Source organism: Lissotriton vulgaris, chromosome 2_2 (genome assembly GCF_964263255.1).
Source record: "Lissotriton vulgaris chromosome 2_2, aLisVul1.2, whole genome shotgun sequence".
Taxonomy (NCBI): Eukaryota; Metazoa; Chordata; class Amphibia; order Caudata; family Salamandridae; genus Lissotriton; species Lissotriton vulgaris.
Genome location: NC_141688.1, coordinates 330,914,814 through 330,936,781, shown reverse-complemented (window position 1 = coordinate 330,936,781; position 21,968 = coordinate 330,914,814). Strand labels below are relative to the sequence as shown.

General features: G+C 56.7%; 1 protein-coding gene across 1 annotated transcript in view; it reads right to left on the bottom strand.

Moving 5' to 3' along the window:
* AGBL2 (AGBL carboxypeptidase 2) overlaps window positions 1–21,968 on the bottom strand; it is a 986,768-nt gene that overhangs the window by 293,725 nt on the left and 671,075 nt on the right. The window contains exons 17-18 of the mRNA XM_086959752.1: window positions 17,438–17,513; window positions 1,052–1,120 (exon numbers count right to left, since the gene is read on the bottom strand). Coding sequence (XP_086815878.1) covers window positions 1,052–1,120; window positions 17,438–17,513 — 145 coding nt within the window. The remainder of the gene's footprint in view (window positions 1–1,051; window positions 1,121–17,437; window positions 17,514–21,968) is intronic.

Here is a 21,968-nt window from a genome sequence, read left to right as displayed (position 1 = left end):
GGCCCGCTCGCCGCGCCTGCGCGGCGCTGATTTCGCGCCTGTGCTGACGCTTTGATGGGCGGGCGGGTTCGTGACGGAACCGTTCCGTCACAAGCACAGCTCGCCCGCGAACCGTGACGGAGCGGTTCCGTCACTAGTATGGAGCCGCCGCGTGGGTGCCCCACCCCCTTAGCGCTGCGGCGGAATAGCCGCCGCAGCGAAGGGGTTAATTAGGGAAATGGGCCTGTAAGTAGTAGGCATATCCTGTTGTTTATCCTCCTTGGGGAAGATAACAATATTGGTACCTTTCCAAGAATCTGGTGGGTCTCCAGAATATTGTACCACAGAGACAGATCCCAGAGCAGAGGGGCTAGCACTTCTAAAAAGATTTTATAACATTCTAGTGGAATCTTATCAGGGCCGGCAGCCTTACCTGAGGCAAGCTGCTTTATCGCTGTTTGTCTCTCCTCCATTGTGCATTCCGACTCCAGCCTATCACTCGCGTCCCCCCCAGCCTCCTATACTCTTCGCTGGTCAACTTATGGAAGACATCCACGATATCCCTCGGCTCTGTATATGAGGTTCCCCCACTTGTTATTGAGGTTCTCTGGCTCTTCACTCTTTTTTGTCTTGGCTTTAAAACAAGGAGTTTTGCCACTGTGTCCCCACACTCGCAGCTCTCCACCCTATGGACACTGGGACTGGGAACCTGGTCAGCAGAGACCCCGTGCACCTCAGTCAAAGCCGGGCAAGAAACACCCAGCCTCTCATACATCCACTGACAGACACCCTACATGTCATGATACATGTTTGTATCATACATTGATGGATACAGAAGTCAGACACTGATATCTGAAGACCACGGTAACAGCTCTCGATGTATCTCAGTCGGTCTGGCTCACACATTAACCACAAATAATGCATGCGAGCGGACACGAATGTCTGGACTGCGCTGCAAAGGACCACGCTGTGTCAATTACAGATCGATACATAGTGACGCCTACTCTGTCTGGCGCTCTGAACAGGTAGGGATGGAAGCTGGAGTCTGCCCAACACTGCAACAGACACTTACCTCCTTGTGGAATATCACTTTCTTGGTAAAATAAACGCTGTCCAGTCACATAGGTCAAGCGAAGATTATCTGAAAGAAAAACATTAAAAGGACATTATACCTCATTCCAGCAAAAGGGACACTTCTTGGATTCGAATCACAAAGCAGCTCCGACCTCAAGGAAGAGACAGTGTCACAGCGCAGTCTGTGCATGTAAGAGACTGTTACAGCGCAGTCTGTGCGCGTAAGACATTATTACAGCGTTGTCTGTACATGCAAGAGATTGTTACAACGCAGTCTGTACATGTAAGAGATTGTTACAACGCAGTCTGTACATGTAAGATTGTTACAGCGCAGTCTGTGCATGTAAGAGATTGTTACAGCGCAGTCTGTGCATGTAAGAAATTGTTACAACGCAGTCTGTACATGTAAGATTGTTACAGCGCAGTCTGTGCATGTAAGAGATTGTTACAGCGCAGTCTGTGCATGTAAGAAATTGTTACAGCGCAGTCTGTGCTCGTAAGACATTATTACAGCGCAGTCTGTGCATGTAAGAGATTGTTACAGCGCAGTCTGTGCGCGTAAAACATTATTACAGCGTTGTCTGTACATGCAAGTAATTATTACAGCGCAGTCTGTGCATGTAAGAGATTGTTACAGCGCAGTCTGTGCATGTAAGAGATAGTTACAGTACAGTCTGTGCGCGTAAGACATTATTACAGCGTTGTCTGTACATGCAAGAAATTATTAGAGCACAGTATGTGTATGCAGGAGACACTATTGCAGCGCAGTCTGTACATGTAAGAGTGTTACGACACAGTCCATACAGGGGCATTCTAACAGTGCAGTCCGCACAGGGGCATTTTAACAGTGCAGTCCGTACAGGGGCATTCTAACAGTGCAGTCCGCACGGGGGCATTCTAACAGTGCAGTCCGCACAGGGGTATTCTAACAGTGCAGTCCGCACAGGGGTATTCTAACAGTGCAGTCCGCACAGGGGCATTCTAACAGTGCAGTCCGCACAGGGCATTCTAACAGTGCAGTCCGCACGGGGGCATTCTGTTAGACGGGGACCCGGAGGGTCGGCCGAGTACACGGGGAGAGGCCTCCGGTGAGGGCCGTCTCCGGCGATCGTACAGACAAGTAACTTCCCCCCCTACAGATGGACACCACACAAGGATGAGGTCTACACACTTTATATAAGGTTCTTGAGGCAAGGTTATCAACGATACAGTGGGGTCAGGACACGAGGATCCTCCCAATTCTAGTCTCTGTAGGGAAAGGGGTAGCGGGACAGTCTTGGTACCGGTCTGGTACAGGGGCGGCAAGAAGGAGCTCAGAATCCTCGAGCTTAGGGGTCTGCAAGGTCGGGCCGAGGCAGCGCCAGCAGGCTAGGATGAAAGGTCTCGGCAAGGAGGGCCGTGGCAGCGCCAGCAGGCTAGGATGAAAGTTCTCGGCAAGGAGGGCCGCGGCAGCGCCAGCAGGCTAGGATGAAAGTTCTCGGCAAGGAGGGCCGCGGCAGCGCCAGCAGGCCAGGATGAATGCTTGTCAACGAGGAGGGCTGCGGCAGCGCCAGCAGGCTAGGATGATGGTTCACGTTGCAGAGGGGCCGCGGCAGCGCCAGCAGGCCAAGGCGATGGTTCACGAGGATGGGCCGCGGCAGCGCCGGCAGGCCAAGAAGAAGGTGTACGTTGCAGAGGGCCGCGGCAGCGCCAGCAGGCTTCAGAGATGGTTCACAAGGCAGGGCTGCGGCAGTGCCAGCAGTCCGTCAAGGATGAGTTCTTCTCGGTGTCTCTCGACTCCAGGATACAACTGCCTTCTTGCTCTGGAGCTGCCCCAGTTATAGGTCTGGCCTCCTTTGATGTCCGGACCCTCGCACTTGGAGGTCGGGAAGTCCGGGATGAGGGAGTCCAGACACCCAGCAGGGGGGTGGAGCCAGCGCCCGGGGAGGCCGGGGGCGATCGACACCTGGCGGAGGAGAGCCATTGACACTCCCTCTCCCATTGACCTGCCAAGTGGTCTCTTCACCTCCTGGGTGGATGGTGGTGCCTCGATGCCGGGGCCTGGCCAGGCCCAGGGTTGGGGTCGAGCCGAGGCCACGCGGCCTCGTGATGCAGTGTCCAAAGATGGCGGCTGGGCCGGGGCAATGGTGCTGACGGGGGCCCGGGCCAGCCGATTCGGGGGAGTTCAGGAGCTGGAGTCCCGTTGGGGACGGGTTGCGGGTTGCCTCGGTGGGTTGCCCTGATGGTTCTTGTCGGGAATACAGGGAGAGCAGGGGCCCGGTCCCCGTCAGGCGGGGAGGGAGCGGGCCTTTCACGAGGCCTGTCCAACATGCGTCCCCCCCAGCTGAAGGCAGGGAGAGTCACCCATCTTCTTGGGTACTCTCCTCGCCGAGGCGGAAAAAGCGTGACAGGCCGTCTGCGTTGGCGTGGTCCTGGCCTGGACGATGCTCCACAGTGAAGTCCATCCCCTGCAAGGAGATGGACCATCGCAACAGTTTTGGGTTCTCCCCCTGCATTTGCATCAGCCATTGCAGGGGGCGGTGATCTGTTTGCACCCGGAAGTGGGTACCGAAGAGGTAGGGCCGGAGCTTCTTGAGGGCCCATACCACGGCGAAGGCCTCGCGCTTGATGGTGCTTCAGCGCTGTTCTCGGGCCAGCAGGCGTCGGCTGATGAAGGCCACTGGCTGATCGACTCCCTCGGCGTTGAGTTGAGAGAGGACTGCCCCAACGCCATGATCTGAGGCGTCCGTCTGCACTATGAACTCCCGGCTGTAGTCGGGGGCCTGGAGCACGGGGGCGGTGCACATGGCGGTCTTCAACTTCTCGAAGGCCGCTTGACAGTCCGGAGTCCAGTTGACTGTTTTGGGGTTCTTCTTGGATGTGAGTTCTGTGAGGGGCCCCACATTGCTGCCATAGTCCTTCACAAACCGCCGGTAGTACCCGGTGAGCCCCAGGAAGGCTCGGACCTCGGTTTGGGTGACAGGTGGTTGCCAGGACTGGATGGCAGCGATCTTGAGCTGAAGGGGGGCCACCAGACCGCTCCCCACTTGGTGTCCGAGGTAGGTCACAGACCCCTGGCCGATCTGGCATTTGCTGGCTTTGATGGTGAGGCCGGCCTGCCGGAGGGCGTGCAGGACTTCCCGGAGGTGGTGGAGGTGGTCTGCCCAGTGGCGACTGTACACAGCAATATTGTCCAGGTAGGCGGCGCTGAATTCTTCGAGGCCCGCCAGTACCTGGTTCACGAGTCTCTGGAAGGTGGCTGGGGCGTTTTTCATGCCGAATGGCATCTCCTTGAAGTGGTAGTGGCCATCCGGGGTAGAGAAGGTGTATCGCTCTTGGGCCCCTGGGGTGAGGCCGATTTGCCAGTAGCCCGCTGTCAGATCGAAGATGCTCAGGTAGCGGGCGGCCCCCATGCGGTCAACTAGCTCATCCGCCCGGGGGATAGGGTGAGCGTCGGTTCTGGTAACGGCGTTCAGGCCCCGATAGTCCACACAGAACCGGAGCTCGGGGGCAACGCCCGGGGCGGCAGCCTTGGGGACCAGTACGACTGGGCTGGCCCAGGGGCTGTCAGATGGCTCGATCACTCCCAGAGCCAGCATTTTGGTGACTTCGTTCTGGATGCAGGCGCGCACCCGATCTGGCACTCGGTACGCCCTGTGTCGAATAGGTGGACTATCCCCGGTGTCCACGTCGTGAAGGCACCAGGGGGTGACCCCGGGGGTGAGGGAGAACAGGTTTGCAAATTGTAGCAGGAGAGCTCGACAGTCTTGGCGTTGCTCCGGGGACAAGGCATCGGAGAGTCTGACCCCTTCCACTGAGCCATCTTTTTCACGGGTCCTCAGTAGGTCAGGGAGGGGCTCGGAGTCTTCCTCTGTCCCACTATCGGTAGCCATCAGGAGGCTGAGTTCCGAGCGTACGAAGTGGGGTTTGAGTCTGTTGGCGTGGAGAACCCGTAGGGGGTTCCGGGAGGACTCCATGTCGATTAGGTAGGTGACGGGACCCTTGCGCTCTATTACCTTGAAGGGTCCTGTCCATTTGTCCTGTAGGGCACAGGGTTCGACCGGGGACATCACCCAGACTTGTTGTCCCGGCTCAAACTCGATGGAGGAGGCATGCTGATCATACCATTTCTTCATGTCCTCCTGGCTGGCTTCAAGGTTGGCTTTGGCGAGTTCCCTGAATCGCCAGGTCTGGTTGCGAAGGGTCAGGAGATACTTATATATATCTGGAGGAGTCTTCTGGGGGGCCATCTCCCATCCTTCCTTGACCAGGCTGAGGGGACCCTGGACGGGGTGTCCGTACAGGAGCTCAAATGGGCTGAAGCCTAGGGATTTCTGGGGGACTTCTCGGTAGGCGAACAGGAGGCACGGGAGCAGCACGTCCCATTGGCGACGTAGGGGTTCTTCTAGGCCCATGATCATTCCCTTGAGAGTGCGGTTAAACCGCTCGACCAGTCCATTTCCTTGCGGGTGATAGGGGGTCGTGAATTTGTAGGTGACCCCGCACTGTTGCCAGAGAGACCTCATGTACTTCGAGATAAAGTTTGTGCCCCTGTCGCTGACGACTTCCCGGGGGAAGCCCACCCGAGAGAAGATCCCCATCAGGGCTCGGCCTACCACGGGCGCTGTCACAGTCCGAAGAGGAATGGCCTCGGGATAGCGGGTGGCGTGGTCCACCAGGACCAGGATGAACCGGTGCCCTTGTGCCGTTCGAGGGTCCAAGGGCCCCACAATGTCTATTACCACCCGTTCGAACGGGGTGGTGACGACGGGAAAGGGTTGCAAGGGTGCTTTGGTCTTTCGGCAGCTCTTCCTGCTGGTCTGGCAGGTGGGGCAGGTCCGGCAGTGGTGGGAGACATCATTTCGCATTTTGGGCCAGTAGAAGTGGGTCACCAGGCGGCTGTACGTTTTGTCTTGCCCCAGGTGTCCGGCGAGAGGCACATCGTGTGCCAAGTTCAAGAGGAAGTCTCTGAAGCGGAGGGGTACCACCAGCACCCGACTGGCCCCCAGCTCAGCAATCCTTTGCTCACTGTAGAGCAGGTCATTGTCCCAATAAATCCAGTGGGCCCCCGAGGTGTCTCCTGCGCTCTGGGCGAGGGCTTGCTGCCGGAGTCCCTCGAGGGAGGGACATGTCCTCTACTCTTGTCGGAATTGTTCCTGGGTGGGACCACCCTCTTGACGCCACTAGGCCAGTTCGGGATGGTCCCGGAGCCGATCGAGTCCTTCTGCGTTTTGTTCTGGAGGACTGGCTTCTAGGGTGGCTCCCTCTGGGACGATCGGGGGAGGAGGCTCTGGCCATTCGGGTTCTTCGGGACTGGGGAGGGTGCGGGCGAACATGGACCGGGTCGTTACGCAGGCCCATTCAGGGAGGCCCAACATCCCCAGGTGCTCTCTTCTTTCGACGGCTGCCCAGGGGGAACTTTCGAGGTCGTTCCCCAGGAGGCAGTCCACGGGTGCATCATCGCGGACAGTTACTTTCAGCATTCTGGACACTCCTCCCCACTCGAAGGGGACGCAGGCCATCCGACACAGGCTTTCTGAGTTGTCGGCCGACCGTACTGGGCAAAGGATGTTTGGCAAGATCTGGTCCGGGGTCACCAGATGACAGCGGACTGCGGTCACACTGGCCCCGGTGTCGCGGAGGGCTTCAGCCCGGCGCCCATTAATGTTGACCCACTGGCTGTATTTCTGCGTGTTGGCGGGCAGGGGGGCCCGCGGGATTATGTCTCTTTTCCCTAGTCAGACCAGGGACATGGTGGCTGGTTCCCACTCGGGCTGGTCTGGCTCGTACTCTTCAATGTCTTCTTGGGTTTGCTCTTCTCCCAGGGCGGCTGCAGCGACCTGGCGGGGCATAGGGCTCTGGTTCTTCGGGCAGTTGGGATCATTGGCGTAGTGGCCGGGTCGCTGGCATCGGTGACAAGTAACGTTGGCTCGGAAACCTGGACGCATCGGGAGGTTTCCCCTGCCGGCCGGGAGCGGGGCGTTGCTGGCGGGAGCCACCGGGACGGTGTCCCTGCCCCGACCCTGGCCTCCTCCTCCCCCTCGGGGGCGATGGGGTCCTGGGGTGGCTCTGTTCTGGTCGCTGGGCCCATTTCGGGCAACTCGGGTGCTTTCCCATCGGTCAGCTTCGGCGGCGAGTTGCCGAGGTTCAGTCAGTTTACTGTCGAGGAGGTGCTGCCTGAGCTCGACGAAGCAGTTGTTAGAAAGGTGTTCCCACACAATAAGGTCGAAGAGTTGCTCATAAGTGGTTACTTTGCTGCCCTTGATCCACCCTTCGAAGGCTCTGCTAAAGAAGTTCACGTACTCCACCCAGGTTGTACCCGGGATCCGCTTGCAGTCGCGGAACCGCTGGCGGTACATCTCGGGCGTGAGTCCGTATCGAGTGAGGAGGGCGGCTTTCATGTGGTCGTAGGATGTCATCTGATGGTCCGGGAGTTGCAGCAGGGCGTCTCTCCCTTCGTTGACAAACCTCCCCCATAACCCGGCTCCCCAGTCGCTTCGGGGAATCCGGTGGGAGGTCATGGCTACCTCGTAGGCTTTGAACCATTGCTGGATATCATCGTTCCGGTAATACTCTCTGACAACATCCTTGGGGATGTGGACCTTTGGGTCTGTAGTGGCAGGAGTGTTCGGGCGCTCGGGGACCCCGAGATCTTTGTTCTGTTTCCGAATCTCTAGTTCTTTTAGGTTGCGCTCATGTTCGTAGGCTAGCTTTTTCTCTTCTAACTCTCTCTGTCTTTGTTTCTCTTCTCGCTCCTCTCGGAGCCGCAAGTGTTCCAACGTTATTTTTTGTTCCGCCAATTTAAGTTCTCCATCTAAACGAAGTCGAGCCAGTTCCAATTCATGGAGCCTGCTTTTTTCCCGTTCTCGGACCTCCTCCGGGGAGAGACCCGATCTTCTTTCTTCCGTCGGAGTGGTGCTCGTTTCCGGTGCCTCGAGGCTTTGGTTTTGGAGTACGGCCGTACCCGTCTCTGCCCAAGATTCCAGGGCGTTTTTGAAGTCTTCTTTCGTGCTCAGTCCTGTGGTAGCAATGCCTAGTTCTATGCAGAATTGTTTTAGTTCTCTGTGGTTGTATTCTTTTAGTTTTTCCATCTGGAATTTTTCTGTGGTTCCGCTCTCTTGTGTTGACATTGTGGTTGTGTCGTGGGGTGAGTTACTCTCTGTACGATTACGCGTTGGCTCGGATCCCACCGCTGCCACCAATGTTAGACGGGGACCCGGAGGGTCGGCCGAGTACAGGGGGAGAGGCCTCCGGTGAGGGCCGTCTCCGGCGATCGTACAGACAAGTAACTTCCCCCCCCCCACAGATGGACACCACACAAGGATGAGGTCTACACACTTTATATAAGGTTCTTGAGGCAAGGTTATCAACGATACAGTGGGGTCAGGACACGAGGATCCTCCCAATTCTAGTCTCTGTAGGGAAAGGGGTAGCGGGACAGTCTTGGTACCGGTCTGGTACAGGGGCGGCAAGAAGGAGCTCACAATCCTCGAGCTTAGGGGTCTGCAAGGTCGGGCCGCGGCAGCGCCAGCAGGCTAGGATGAAAGGTCTCGGCAAGGAGGGCCGCGGCAGCGCCAGCAGGCTAGGATGAAAGTTCTCGGCAAGGAGGGCCGCGGCAGCGCCAGCAGGCTAGGATGAAAGTTCTCGGCAAGGAGGGCCGCGGCAGCGCCAGCAGGCCAGGACGAATGCTTGTCAACGAGGAGGGCCGCGGCAGCGCCAGCAGGCTAGGATGATGGTTCACGTTGCAGAGGGGCCGCAGCAGCGCCAGCAGGCCAAGGCGATGGTTCACGAGGATGGGCCGCGGCAGCGCCGGCAGGCCAAGACGAAGGTGCATGTTGCAGAGGGCCGCAGCAGCGCCAGCAGGCTTCAGAGATGGTTCACAAGGCAGGGCTGCGGCAGCGCCAGCAGTCCGTCAAGGATGAGTTCTTCTCGGTGTCTCTCGACTCCAGGATACAAATGCCTTCTTGCTCTGGAGCTGCCCCAGTTATAGGTCTGGCCTCCTTTGATGTCCGGACCCTCGCACTTGGAGGTCGGGAGGTCCGGGATGAGGGAGTCCAGACACCCAGCAGGGGGGTGGAGCCAGCGCCCGGGAAGGCCGGGGGCGATCGACACCTGGCGGAGGAGAGCCATTGACACTCCCTCTCCCATTGACCTGCCAAGTGGTCTCTTCACCTCCTGGGTGGATGGTGGTGCCTCGATGCCGGGGCCTGGCCAGGCCCAGGGTTGGGGTCGAGCCGAGGCCACGCGGCCTCGTGATGCAGTGTCCAAAGATGGCGGCTGGGCCGGGGCAATGGTGCTGACGGGGGCCCGGGCCAGCCGATACGGGGGAGTTCAGGAGCTGGAGTCCCGTTGGGGACGGGTTGCGGGTTGCCTGAGTGGGTTGCCCTGATGGTTCTTGTCGGGAATACAGGGAGAGCAGGGGTCCGGTCCCCGTCAGGCGGGGAGGGAGCGGGCCTTTCACGAGGCCTGTCCAACATGCGTCCCCCACAGCTGAAGGCAGGGGCGAAGGCCTCGCGCTTGATGGTGCTTCAGCGCTGTTCTCGGGCCAGCAGGCGTCGGCTGATGAAGGCCACTGGCTGATCGACTCCCTCGGCGTTGAGTTGAGAGAGGACTGCCCCAACGCCATGATCTGAGGCGTCCGTCTGCACTATGAACTCCCGGCTGTAGTCGGGGGCCTGGAGCACGGGGGCGGTGCACATGGCGGTCTTCAACTTCTCGAAGGCCGCTTGACAGTCCGGAGTCCAGTTGACTGTTTTGGGGTTCTTCTTGGATGTGAGTTCTGTGAGGGGCCCCACATTGCTGCCATAGTCCTTCACAAACCGCTGGTAGTACCCGGTGAGCCCCAGGAAGGCTCGGACCTCGGTTTGGGTGACAGGTGGTTGCCAGGACTGGATGGCAGCGATCTTGAGCTGAAGGGGGGCCACCAGACCGCTCCCCACTTGGTGTCCGAGGTAGGTCACAGACCCCTGGCCGATCTGGCATTTGCTGGCTTTGATGGTGAGGCCGGCCTGCCGGAGGGCGTGCAGGACTTCCCGGAGGTGGTGGAGGTGGTCTGCCCAGTGGCGACTGTACACAGCAATATTGTCCAGGTAGGCGGCGCTGAATTCTTCGAGGCCCGCCAGTACCTGGTTCACGAGTCTCTGGAAGGTGGCTGGGGCGTTTTTCAGGCCGAATGGCATCTCCTTGAAGTGGTAGTGGCCATCCGGGGTAGAGAAGGTGTATCGCTCTTGGGCCCCTGGGGTGAGGCCGATTTGCCAGTAGCCCGCTGTCAGATCGAAGATGCTCAGGTAGCGGGCGGCCCCCATGCGGTCAACTAGCTCATCCGCCCGGGGGATAGGGTGAGCGTCGGTTCTGGTAACGGCGTTCAGGCCCCGATAGTCCACACAGAACCGGAGCTCGGGGGCAACGCCCGGGGCGGCAGCCTTGGGGACCAGTACGACTGGGCTGGCCCAGGGGCTGTCAGATGGCTCGATCACTCCCAGAGCCAGCATTTTGGTGACTTCGTTCTGGATGCAGGCGCGCACCCGATCTGGCACTCGGTACGCCCTGTGTCGAATAGGTGGACTATCCCCGGTGTCCACGTCGTGAAGGCACCAGGGGGTGACCCCGGGGGTGAGGGAGAACAGGTTTGCAAATTGTAGCAGGAGAGCTCGACAGTCTTGGCGTTGCTCCGGGGACAAGGCATCGGAGAGTCTGACCCCTTCCACTGAGCCATCTTTTTCACGGGTCCTCAGTAGGTCAGGGAGGGGCTCGGAGTCTTCCTCTGTCCCACTATCGGTAGCCATCAGGAGGCTGAGTTCCGAGCGTACGAAGTGTGGTTTGAGTCTGTTGGCGTGGAGAACCCGTAGGGGGTTCCGGGAGGACTCCATGTCGATTAGGTAGGTGACGGGACCCTTGCGCTCTATTACCTTGAAGGGTCCTGTCCATTTGTCCTGTAGGGCACAGGGTTCGACCGGGGACATCACCCAGACTTGTTGTCCCGGCTCAAACTCGATGGAGGAGGCATGCTGATCATACCATTTCTTCATGTCCTCCTGGCTGGCTTCAAGGTTGGCTTTGGCGAGTTCCCTGAATCGCCAGGTCTGGTTGCTAAGGGTCAGGAGATACTTATATATATCTGGAGGAGTCTTCTGGGGGGCCATCTCCCATCCTTCCTTGACCAGGCTGAGGGGACCCTGGACGGGGTGTCCGTACAGGAGCTCAAATGGGCTGAAGCCTAGGGATTTCTGGGGGACTTCTCGGTAGGCGAACAGGAGGCACGGGAGCAGCACGTCCCATTGGCGACGTAGGGGTTCTTCTAGGCCCATGATCATTCCCTTGAGAGTGCGGTTAAACCGCTCGACCAGTCCATTTCCTTGCAGGTGATAGGGGGTCGTGAATTTGTAGGTGACCCCGCACTGTTGCCAGAGAGACCTCATGTACTTCGAGATAAAGTTTGTGCCCCTGTCGCTGACGACTTCCCGGGGGAAGCCCACCCGAGAGAAGATCCCCATCAGGGCTCGGCCTACCACGGGCGCTGTCACAGTCCGAAGAGGAATGGCCTCGGGATAGCGGGTGGCGTGGTCCACCAGGACCAGGATGAACCGGTGCCCTTGTGCCGTTCGAGGGTCCAAGGGCCCCACAATGTCTATTACCACCCGTTCGAACGGGGTGGTGACGACGGGAAAGGGTTGCAAGGGTGCTTTGGTCTTTCGGCCGCTCTTCCTGCTGGTCTGGCAGGTGGGGCAGGTCCGGCAGTGGTGGGAGACATCATTTCGCATTTTGGGCCAGTAGAAGTGGGTCACCAGGCGGCTGTACGTTTTGTCTTGCCCCAGGTGTCCGGCGAGAGGCACATCGTGTGCCAAGTTCAAGAGGAAGTCTCTGAAGCGGAGGGGTACCACCAGCACCCCACTGGCCCCCAGCTCAGCAATACTTTGCTCACTGTAGAGCAGGTCATTGTCCCAATAAATCCAGTGGGCCCCCGAGGTGTCTCCTGCGCTCTGGGCGAGGGCTTGCTGCCGGAGTCCCTCGAGGGAGGGACATGTCCTCTACTCTTGTCGGAATTGTTCCTGGGTGGGACCACCCTCTTGACGCCACTAGGCCAGTTCGGGATGGTCCCGGAGCCGATCGAGTCCTTCTGCGTTTTGTTCTGGAGGACTGGCTTCTAGGGTGGCTCCCTCTGGGACGATCGGGGGAGGAGGATCTGGCCATTCGGGTTCTTCGGGACTGGGGAGGGTGCGGGCGGCCATGGACCGGGTCGTTACGCAGGCCCATTCAGGGAGGCCCAACATCCCCAGGTTCTCTCTTCTTTCGACGGCTGCCCAGGGGGAACTTTCGAGGTCGTTCCCCAGGAGGCAGTCCACGGGTGCATCATCGCGGACAGTTACTTTCAGCATTCTGGACACTCCTCCCCTCTCGAAGGGGACGCAGGCCATCCGACACAGGCTTTCTGAGTTGTCGGCCGACCGTACTGGGCAAAGGATGTTTGGCAAGATCTGGTCCGGGGTCACCAGATGACAGCGGACTGCGGTCACACTGGCCCCGGTGTCGCGGAGGGCTTCAGCCCGGCGCCCATTAATGTTGACCCACTGGCTGTATTTCTGCGTGTTGGCGGGCAGGGGGGCCCGCGGGATTATGTCTCTTTTCCCTAGTCAGACCAGGGACATGGTGGCTGGTTCCCACTCGGGCTGGTCTGGCTCGTACTCTTCAATGTCTTCTTGGGTTTGCTCTTCTCCCAGGGCGGCTGCAGCGACCTGGCGGGGCATAGGGCTCTGGTTCTTCGGGCAGTTGGGATCATTGGCGTAGTGGCCGGGTCGCTGGCATCGGTGACAAGTAACGTTGGCTCGGAAACCTGGACGCATCGGGAGGTTTCCCCTGCCGGCCGGGGGTGGGGCGTTGCTGGCGGGAGCCACCGGGACGGTGTCCCTGCCCCGACCCTGGCCTCCTCCTCCCCCTCGGGGGCGATGGGGTCCTGGGGCGGCTCTGTTCTGGTCGCTGGGCCCATTTCGGGCAACTCGGGTGCTTTCCCATCGGTCAGCTTCGGCGGCGAGTTGCCGAGGTTCAGTCAGTTTACTGTCGAGGAGGTGCTGCCTGAGCTCGACGAAGCAGTTGTTAGAAAGGTGTTCCCACACAATAAGGTCGAAGAGTTGCTCATAAGTGGTTACTTTGCTGCCCTTGATCCACCCTTTGAAGGCTCTGCTAAAGAAGTTCACGTACTCCACCCAGGTTGTACCCGGGATCCGCTTGCAGTCGCGGAACCGCTGGCGGTACATCTCGGGCGTGAGTCCGTATCGAGTGAGGAGGGCGGCTTTCATGTGGTCGTAGGATGTCATCTGATGGTCCGGGAGTTGCAGCAGGGCGTCTCTCCCTTCGTTGACAAACCTCCCCCATAACCCGGCTCCCCAGTCGCTTCGGGGAATCCGGTGGGAGGTCATGGCTACCTCGTAGGCTTTGAACCATTGCTGGATATCATCGTTCCGGTAATACTCTCTGACAACATCCTTGGGGATGTGGACCTTTGGGTCTGTAGTGGCAGGAGTGTTCGGGCGCTCGGGGACCCCGAGATCTTTGTTCTGTTTCCGAATCTCTAGTTCTTTTAGGTTGCGCTCATGTTCGTAGGCTAGCTTTTTCTCTTCTAACTCTCTCTGTCTTTGTTTCTCTTCTCGCTCCTCTCGGAGCCGCAAGTGTTCCAACGTTATTTTTTGTTCCGCCAATTTAAGTTCTCCATCTAAACGAAGTCGAGCCAGTTCCAATTTATGGAGCCTGCTTTTTTCCCGTTCTCGGACCTCCTCCGGGGAGAGACCCGATCTTCTTTCTTCCGTCGGAGTGGTGCTCGTTTCCGGTGCCTCGAGGCTTTGGTTTTGGGGTACGGCCGTACCCGTCTCTGCCCAAGATTCCAGGGCGTTTTTGAAGTCTTCTTTCGTGCTCAGTCCTGTGGTAGCAATGCCTAGTTCTATGCAGAATTGTTTTAGTTCTCTGTGGTTGTATTCTTCTAGTTTTTCCATCTGGAATTTTTCTGTGGTTCCGCTCTCTTGTGTTGACATTGTGGTTGTGTCGTGGGGTGAGTTACTCTCTGTACGATTACGCGTTGGCTCGGATCCCACCGCTGCCACCAATGTTAGACGGGGACCCGGAGGGTCGGCCGAGTACAGGGGGAGAGGCCTCCGGTGAGGGCCGTCTCCGGCGATCGTACAGACAAGTAACTCCCCCCCCCCCCACAGATGGACACCACACAAGGATGAGGTCTACACACTTTATATAAGGTTCTTGAGGCAAGGTTATCAACGATACAGTGGGGTCAGGACACGAGGATCCTCCCAATTCTAGTCTCTGTAGGGAAAGGGGTAGCGGGACAGTCTTGGTACCGGTCTGGTACAGGGGCGGCAAGAAGGAGCTCACAATCCTCGAGCTTAGGGGTCTGCAAGGTCGGGCCGCGGCAGCGCCAGCAGGCTAGGATGAAAGGTCTCGGCAAGGAGGGCCGCGGCAGCGCCAGCAGGCTAGGATGAAAGTTCTCGGCAAGGAGGGCCGCGGCAGCGCCAGCAGGCTAGGATGAAAGTTCTCGGCAAGGAGGGCCGCGGCAGCGCCAGCAGGCCAGGACGAATGCTTGTCAACGAGGAGGGCCGCGGCAGCGCCAGCAGGCTAGGATGATGGTTCACGTTGCAGAGGGGCCGCAGCAGCGCCAGCAGGCCAAGGCGATGGTTCACGAGGATGGGCCGCGGCAGCGCCGGCAGGCCAAGACGAAGGTGCATGTTGCAGAGGGCCGCGGCAGCGCCAGCAGGCTTCAGAGATGGTTCACAAGGCAGGGCTGCGGCAGCGCCAGCAGTCCGTCAAGGATGAGTTCTTCTCGGTGTCTCTCGACTCCAGGATACAAATGCCTTCTTGCTCTGGAGCTGCCCCAGTTATAGGTCTGGCCTCCTTTGATGTCCGGACCCTCGCACTTGGAGGTCGGGAGGTCCGGGATGAGGGAGTCCAGACACCCAGCAGGGGGGTGGAGCCAGCGCCCGGGAAGGCCGGGGGCGATCGACACCTGGCGGAGGAGAGCCATTGACACTCCCTCTCCCATTGACCTGCCAAGTGGTCTCTTCACCTCCTGGGTGGATGGTGGTGCCTCGATGTCGGGGCCTAGCCAGGCCCAGGGTTGGGGTCGAGCCGAGGCCACGCGGCCTCGGGATGCAGTGTCCAAAGATGACGGCTGGGCCGGGGCAATGGTGCTGACGGGGGCCCGGGCCAGCCGATACGGGGGAGTTCAGGAGCTGGAGTCCCGTTGGGGACGGGTTGCGGGTTGCCTCGGTGGGTTGCCGTGATGGTTCTTGTCGGGAATACAGGGAGAGCAGGGGTCCGGTCCCCGTCAGGCGGGGAGGGAGCGGGCCTTTCACGAGGCCTGTCCAATACGTTCTAACAGTGCAGTCCGCACAGGGGCATTCTAACAGTGCGTCCGCACAGGGCATTCTAACAGTGCAGTCCGCACAGGGGCATTCTAACAGTGCAGTCCACACAGGAGCATTTTAACAGTGCAGTCCGCACAGGGGTATTCTAACAGTGCAGTCCGCACAGGGGCATTCTAATAGTGCAGTCCGCACAGGGGCATTCTAACAGTGCAGTCCGCACAGGGCATTCTAACAGTGCAGTCCGCACAGGGGCATTTTAACAGTGCAGTCTGCACAGGGGTATTCTAACAGTGCAGTCCGCACGGGGCATTCTAACAGTGCAGTCCACACAGGGGCATTCTACAGTGCAGTCCGCACAGGGGCATTCTAACAGTGCAGTCCGCACAGGGGCATTCTAACAGTGCAGTCCGCACGGGGCATTCTAACAGTGCAGTCCACACAGGGGCATTCTACAGTGCAGTCCGCACAGGGGCATTCTAACAGTGCAGTCCGCACAGGGGCATTCTAACAGCGCAGTCTGCACAGGGGCATTCTAACAGTGCAGTCTGCACAGGGGCATTCTAACAGGGCAGTCCGCACAGGGGCATTTTAACAGTGCAGTCCGCACGGGGCATTCTAACAGTGCAGTCCGCACAGGGGCATTCTAACAGTGTAGTCCGCACAGGGGCATTCTAACAGTGCAGTCCGCACAGGGCATTCTAACAGTGCGGTCCGCACAGGGCATTCTAACAGTGCAGTCCGCACAGGGGCATTCTAACAGTGCAGTCCGCACAGGGGCATTCTAACAGTGCAGTCCGCACAGGGCATTCTTTTTAACAGAGCAGTCCTTACAGGGCATTCTAACAGTGCAGTCCGCACAGGGGCATTCTAACAGTGCAGTCCACACAGGGCATTCTAACAGTGCAGTCCGCACAGGGGCATTCTAACAGTGCAGTCCGCACAGGGGCATTTTAACAGTGCAGTCTGCACAGGGGCATTCTAACAGTGCAGTCCGAACGGGGGTATTCTAACAGTTTAGTCCACACGGGGTATTCTAACAGTGCAGTCCGCACGGGGCATTCTAACAGTGCAGTCCACACAGGGGCATTCTAACAGTGCAGTCCACACAGGGGCATTCTAACAGTACAGTCTGCACAGGGGCATTCTAACAGTGCAGTCCGCATGGGGCATTCCAACAGTGCAGTCCGCACAGGGGCATTTTAACAGTGCAGTCCGCACAGGGGCATTCTAACAGTGCAGTCCGCACAGGGGCATTCTAACAGTGCAGTCCACACAAGGCATTCTAACAGTGCAGTCCGCACAGGGGCATTCTAACAGTGCAGTCCGCACAGGGGCATTTTAACAGTGCAGTCTGCACAGGGGCATTATAACAGTGCAGTCCGCACAGGGGTATTCTAACAGTGCAGTCCGCACGGGGCATTCTAACAATGCAGTCCGCACAGGGCATTCTAACAGTGCAGTCCACACAGGGGCATTCTAACAGTGCAGTCTGCACAGGGGCATTCTAACAGTGCAGTCCGCACAGGGGCATTCTAACAGTGCAGTCCGCACAGGGGCATTCTAACAGTGCAGTTCGCACAGGGGCATTCTAACAGTGCAGTCCGCACTGGGGCATTTTAACAGTGCAGTCTGCACTGGGGCATTCTAACAGTGCAGTCCACACAGGGGCATTCTAACAGTGCAGTCCGCACAGGGGCATTCTAACAGTGCAGTCCGCACAGGGGCATTCTAACACTGCAGTCCGCACAGGGTCATTCTAACAGTGCAGTCCGCACAGGGGCATTCTAACAGTGCAGTCCGCACAGGGCATTCTAACAGTGCAGTTTATGCAAGACTTCTATCAGTGCAGTCTGTACATGTCAGGGGCAGGCAGGTATGGGATATGATCCTTCATACTTGTGTTAGTATTTCTGTTCTCAGTAAGTGTACCTGTGCCTGGATGCTTCAAGGTAATCACCTTTCTGATTGATATTTTTATCTCACTGCCGTTCTCAGTGAGCTGAACTATTATATTAAAAGGAGGGAAGCATGCATCATACCTGGGGGCACCTCGAGCGGCGTGGACGTCTCCCCGATCACCACACATGATGCTGCTGCTGGCTCCAGAACAGAGGCCTAAACAGGGAAGGGAGCGAGAGTGTCTTAGACCAGCAGAGAAGAAAGGACCTGAGAGGCCCAGAATGGTTTACTAGTTACTGACCTGGACAAGGCTTCTACAGCAAGAGTAAACTCGCTGGAATAGAAACCTTAGAATCATTCCCAGCTGCCATGCACACCGTGGAAACACTTTGGACCTGTTTTACAAAGGTACATTTAGATGTTTGGTCAAAACTTAGACCAATCGTCTAAGTCTACACCTGTAGGAATTGAAAAAAGGCATTTACTAGTACTATCTTGATGTCCACACTCAGGCTGGCTCCCCGCCCCGACTGCTGACATGAAGTAGCACTCGTAAATGCCCTTTGTGAAATCCCAAAGTTGTAAAATTGGACGTTTGGTCTACGTGTAGACCAAACGTCTAACGACCTTTGCGTATTGGCCCAAACTCTTTTAGCACTTTGTGCCTTTTTCCTTCTCTAAATAAGAGATCCCAACACAATAGCAAAGAAAAAATATTTTAAACTCAGAAACTGGGTTTAAAATATTCTGCTCATATTCTGATCAACTGCTCAACCCCGGGTTCCTCTGAAAACACACCACAGAACTCTAGGACACCATCGCCACCCCACCCCGAGGGCATCTTCATAACGAGGACCTGGTTCAATGCCACCCCAGCCCCAACCATCACCACAGCAATGCCTGATGCTATAAGAGATAGTGAGAGTGTCGTTCCGGCGCTATACGGTCTGAAAAATAGCAGAAGATGCAGATGGCAATTACTGAGAGAAAAGCCAGGTCTTAAGCTTTCTCTTGAAAACAGCTTCAGCATTTGTTTAACGCAAGTCAAGAAGGAGCTTGTTCCACCCTAGAGGGGGCAGGAAAGAAAAATAGAGACCCCCTGCTGTAGCCAAATGTACCCTCAGGACCTTGGGAGATGGTGATCAGCTGAGCATAAGACTCTCTTAGAGTTTGAGATGATCCATCGTGCTTGCACCAACAAACATGGATGAGGCATCGCCATAATCCACAAGGAAACAATCTGATGCACCGCCACCAAAGACTACACCACACCATTCATGGAACATCTGAACTATCACCATCATCATAGGCACCCTCGCCTACACACCCGCAGGGCCACCACCAGCATTCTGCAAAGCCATCTCCGAATTCATCGCCCGCTAACCTTCGACTCCGTACACAACTTACTACTCACCAACCTCAACTTCCACCTCAACGACCTCAACAACACCAACTCCACCAATCTCCTAGAAAACATGAGCAACATTGGCCTCACCCACCTGGTCATCGACTCCACACACAGCGCAGGACACATACTCGATCCAATATTTGCACCCAGCGACAGAATCCAACGCATCCACATCTCCAAACTCACATGGACCGACCACTCAGCCATCCATTTCACCATCACAGGCTCCCAAGACACCACCACCAAGACACCCAGTTCCTCAACACTGTAGATGGACCAAATGAACAGAGACCCAATGTACACAGGCCCTCAACACCTCCCAGCACGATGCTGTAACAAACCTGGAACAGGCCATCCAGAACTTCTCAGACTGGATCACCAAATACACTGACTGAGACGTCCCCATGAAACCAGCCAGCACCTGCAGAGCCCCCAAAAGAGCCAGCAGGTATGCACCAGAACTCACTATGAAGCACCAAATCAACGCAGTGGCCTCCCCGTGATTCCACACCCTTCGCATGCTCCAGAAAATCTTCAAATGGATCCCTGTCAACACTAGGAAAACTGTCACCCAAGACCTCATCACCAGCTGTCTCAACTCCGGGAATGCTCTCTATGCCGGAATCACCACCCAACTCCTCAAGAGACTCCAGACCATACAGAATGCAGCAGATAAACTCATCCTCGACTTCCCCAAGCACACCCACATTCTCCCCACCTCAGGAACCTCCATTGGCTCCCCGTCAAGAAGAGATGCCAGTTCAAGCTTCTAGCACACTCCTACTGAGCTCTACGTGACCAGGCACAAGTCTACATCAACCACCACATGAACTCCCACCAACCTCTCAGACACCTGCACTCCACCTCCTGGGCCCTTGCGCGCACCGCCCGCATCTGTGACAACAGCAGTGGAGACCACGCCTTCTCCTGGTACAACCTGCCCTGCCACATATGCGCATCTCCCTACATGGCGGACTTAAGAAGAGAAGTAAAGACCTGGCTTTTCAAATGAGACCACCTACACATCAGCGCCCGGATACCCTCAGGGGTGAGGGGAAGTGTGCTACAAGACTTATTAATTGATTGATTGATAGATTGAGGAACTCTGAAACAGATGTCTGTTTTTCAGCATTATCCACGTCCATGCCGCCTAAGACATCTTTGAATTAATGGAGCAATTTCAGGTCATTTTCTGCTCAATATCTTCAATTATAACAGAAGCCTCCAATGAGAGGTCGACTGGGGGTTCAGTTATTAACCCCTTCCATGCTCATGACGAACCCCAGCCGTCATGCACTACGGTGCTCGTGTGCTGATGACGGCTGGGGTTCGTCACGGCCCGCCCCTGTTCGTGCTGTTTACAGCACACCAGGGGAATCGCGGCCGCATCGAAGAGGTTAATCGACAGGATCCCCGTGATGGAGAGATAGTATTCCTGTTCTGCATCCGCTCCTTCTCTAGCATCGGATCCACGCCTAGTTTAGACAGAACCATTCTGCAAGCTCAGTCTGGACCAACTTACCATCTTGAGCCAGCTTTACTGTAATCTGCGCCGCTCCCAAAACCTACCTGGGGATGGTGCACATTGCGTAACGATCAGTCCTGGATGACTACAGGATTATATTTAATGGTTCCATAGGTGTGGAACCAGGCCGGAGAATGCTCTGCCCTCTTTGGATGCGGTGTTGTACCGTGGAAGGGCCAAGTGGCAGACCACGAAAGACCGCAGTGTATGGGTGGAACATTGTTCTCAGACGATCTTTAATGTAGGCCGGGGCTTGGTCATAGATTGCTTTGAGGGCAAGACAGAGGCCCTTAAATGTTGCTCTTGGCCTAATGGGGAGCCAGTGCAGCTTGCACACCAACGGGGTGGCTTGAGACCTTCTCGGAAGCCTGAAAATCAACCTGGCTGCGCCGTTCAGTGCCACCTGTAGTTTATTAATATGTTTCTGGGGAAGGCATTGCCATAGTCTAACCTCGAGACAATACTAGCTGACATAATCATCTGTAATGAGGTGGTTGAAAGGAGAGGGACAAGTTTCCAGAACTGCCTCATAAGGCCTGTACAAGTGCCGACCACTGAGGTGACCTGGTTGGCCATGGAAAGCTCAGAATCAACTTTTATATCCAGGCTTTGACCCGCACTGGTAAAGGGGTGAAACCTAGCGCCTGGGGCCAGAAGAGGTCACTCCAGGGGTTGCTTTTGGTGGGAATAACAAGGACTTCTTTTTTATCTGGGTTGGTTTTCAGCGAATCGGCTGTCATCGTGTTCACTGTAAAACTGAGGATGTTTTGTACCAGATCATGTGCATGGGAGGAGTTTTGAATACGGAGGATGAGTTGGGTATCATCAGCGTAATTGAAGACTCTGCAGTCCAAGCTGGCTAGGGTCGCCACCAGCGGCTGTAGATACATGTTAAAAAGGAGTGGGGACAGGGCAGAGCCTTGAGGAATGCTGCAAGTAAGAATGCCCCTGTACGATACATGCTCACCCAACTAAATCCTCTGGAACCGACCTGACAAGAAGGATTCTAGCCAGCAGTGTGCCAACCCACAGATGCCAAAAGCAGGGAGTCTGGCCAGCAGTGGAGCATGGCTGACTGTATCGAACGCCGCTGATAGATCTAGTAAATCAGGGCGCTTGTTTTTTATTGCCAGGCATAATTCTGAGCTCGTCAAGTACTGACAGCATCACCAGCTCAGTACTGTGATGGTCTCTAAAGCCTGCTTGTCGCCCCTGGAGTAGCTGGTGTTCCTCCACGAAGGACGAAAGTGTCTTAAGGACATGTTGTTCCACAACTTTCACCAGGAAGGGAAGCTGGGAGATGGGCCTATAGTTTTTGGGGTTAGCTGCGTCTGCCCCTGGTTTCTTTAGCAGGGGGATGCCTCTGGCCTCCGTCAGGTTAGATGGCAGGTAGCCAGACTCAAGGAGTTGTTTATTAGGGAGATGATCTGCCTTTCCAGCCCGGGAAGGGGCATTCGGATGATCCTAGGGGGGCAGGGATCTGCTGGAGAACCTGATTTAGTCCGATTTAGTCTGATTCATCAGGAATGTTAGAGAGGCTGAGTCTAGTTTGGGAATGGCGGTTAGTAGCTTACAGGGGGAAGGGGCTTGGAGATAAAACGGGGAGCTCTGATTAATAGGGGTGTTATCAATCTCGGAGAGGATATCCCTGACCTTCTGGAGAACGAAGGATTGGAATGATTGCAGTCAATAGGCGCGGATGCCGATTTCCGCTCAGACTTTTGGCTGAGTTCTTTCA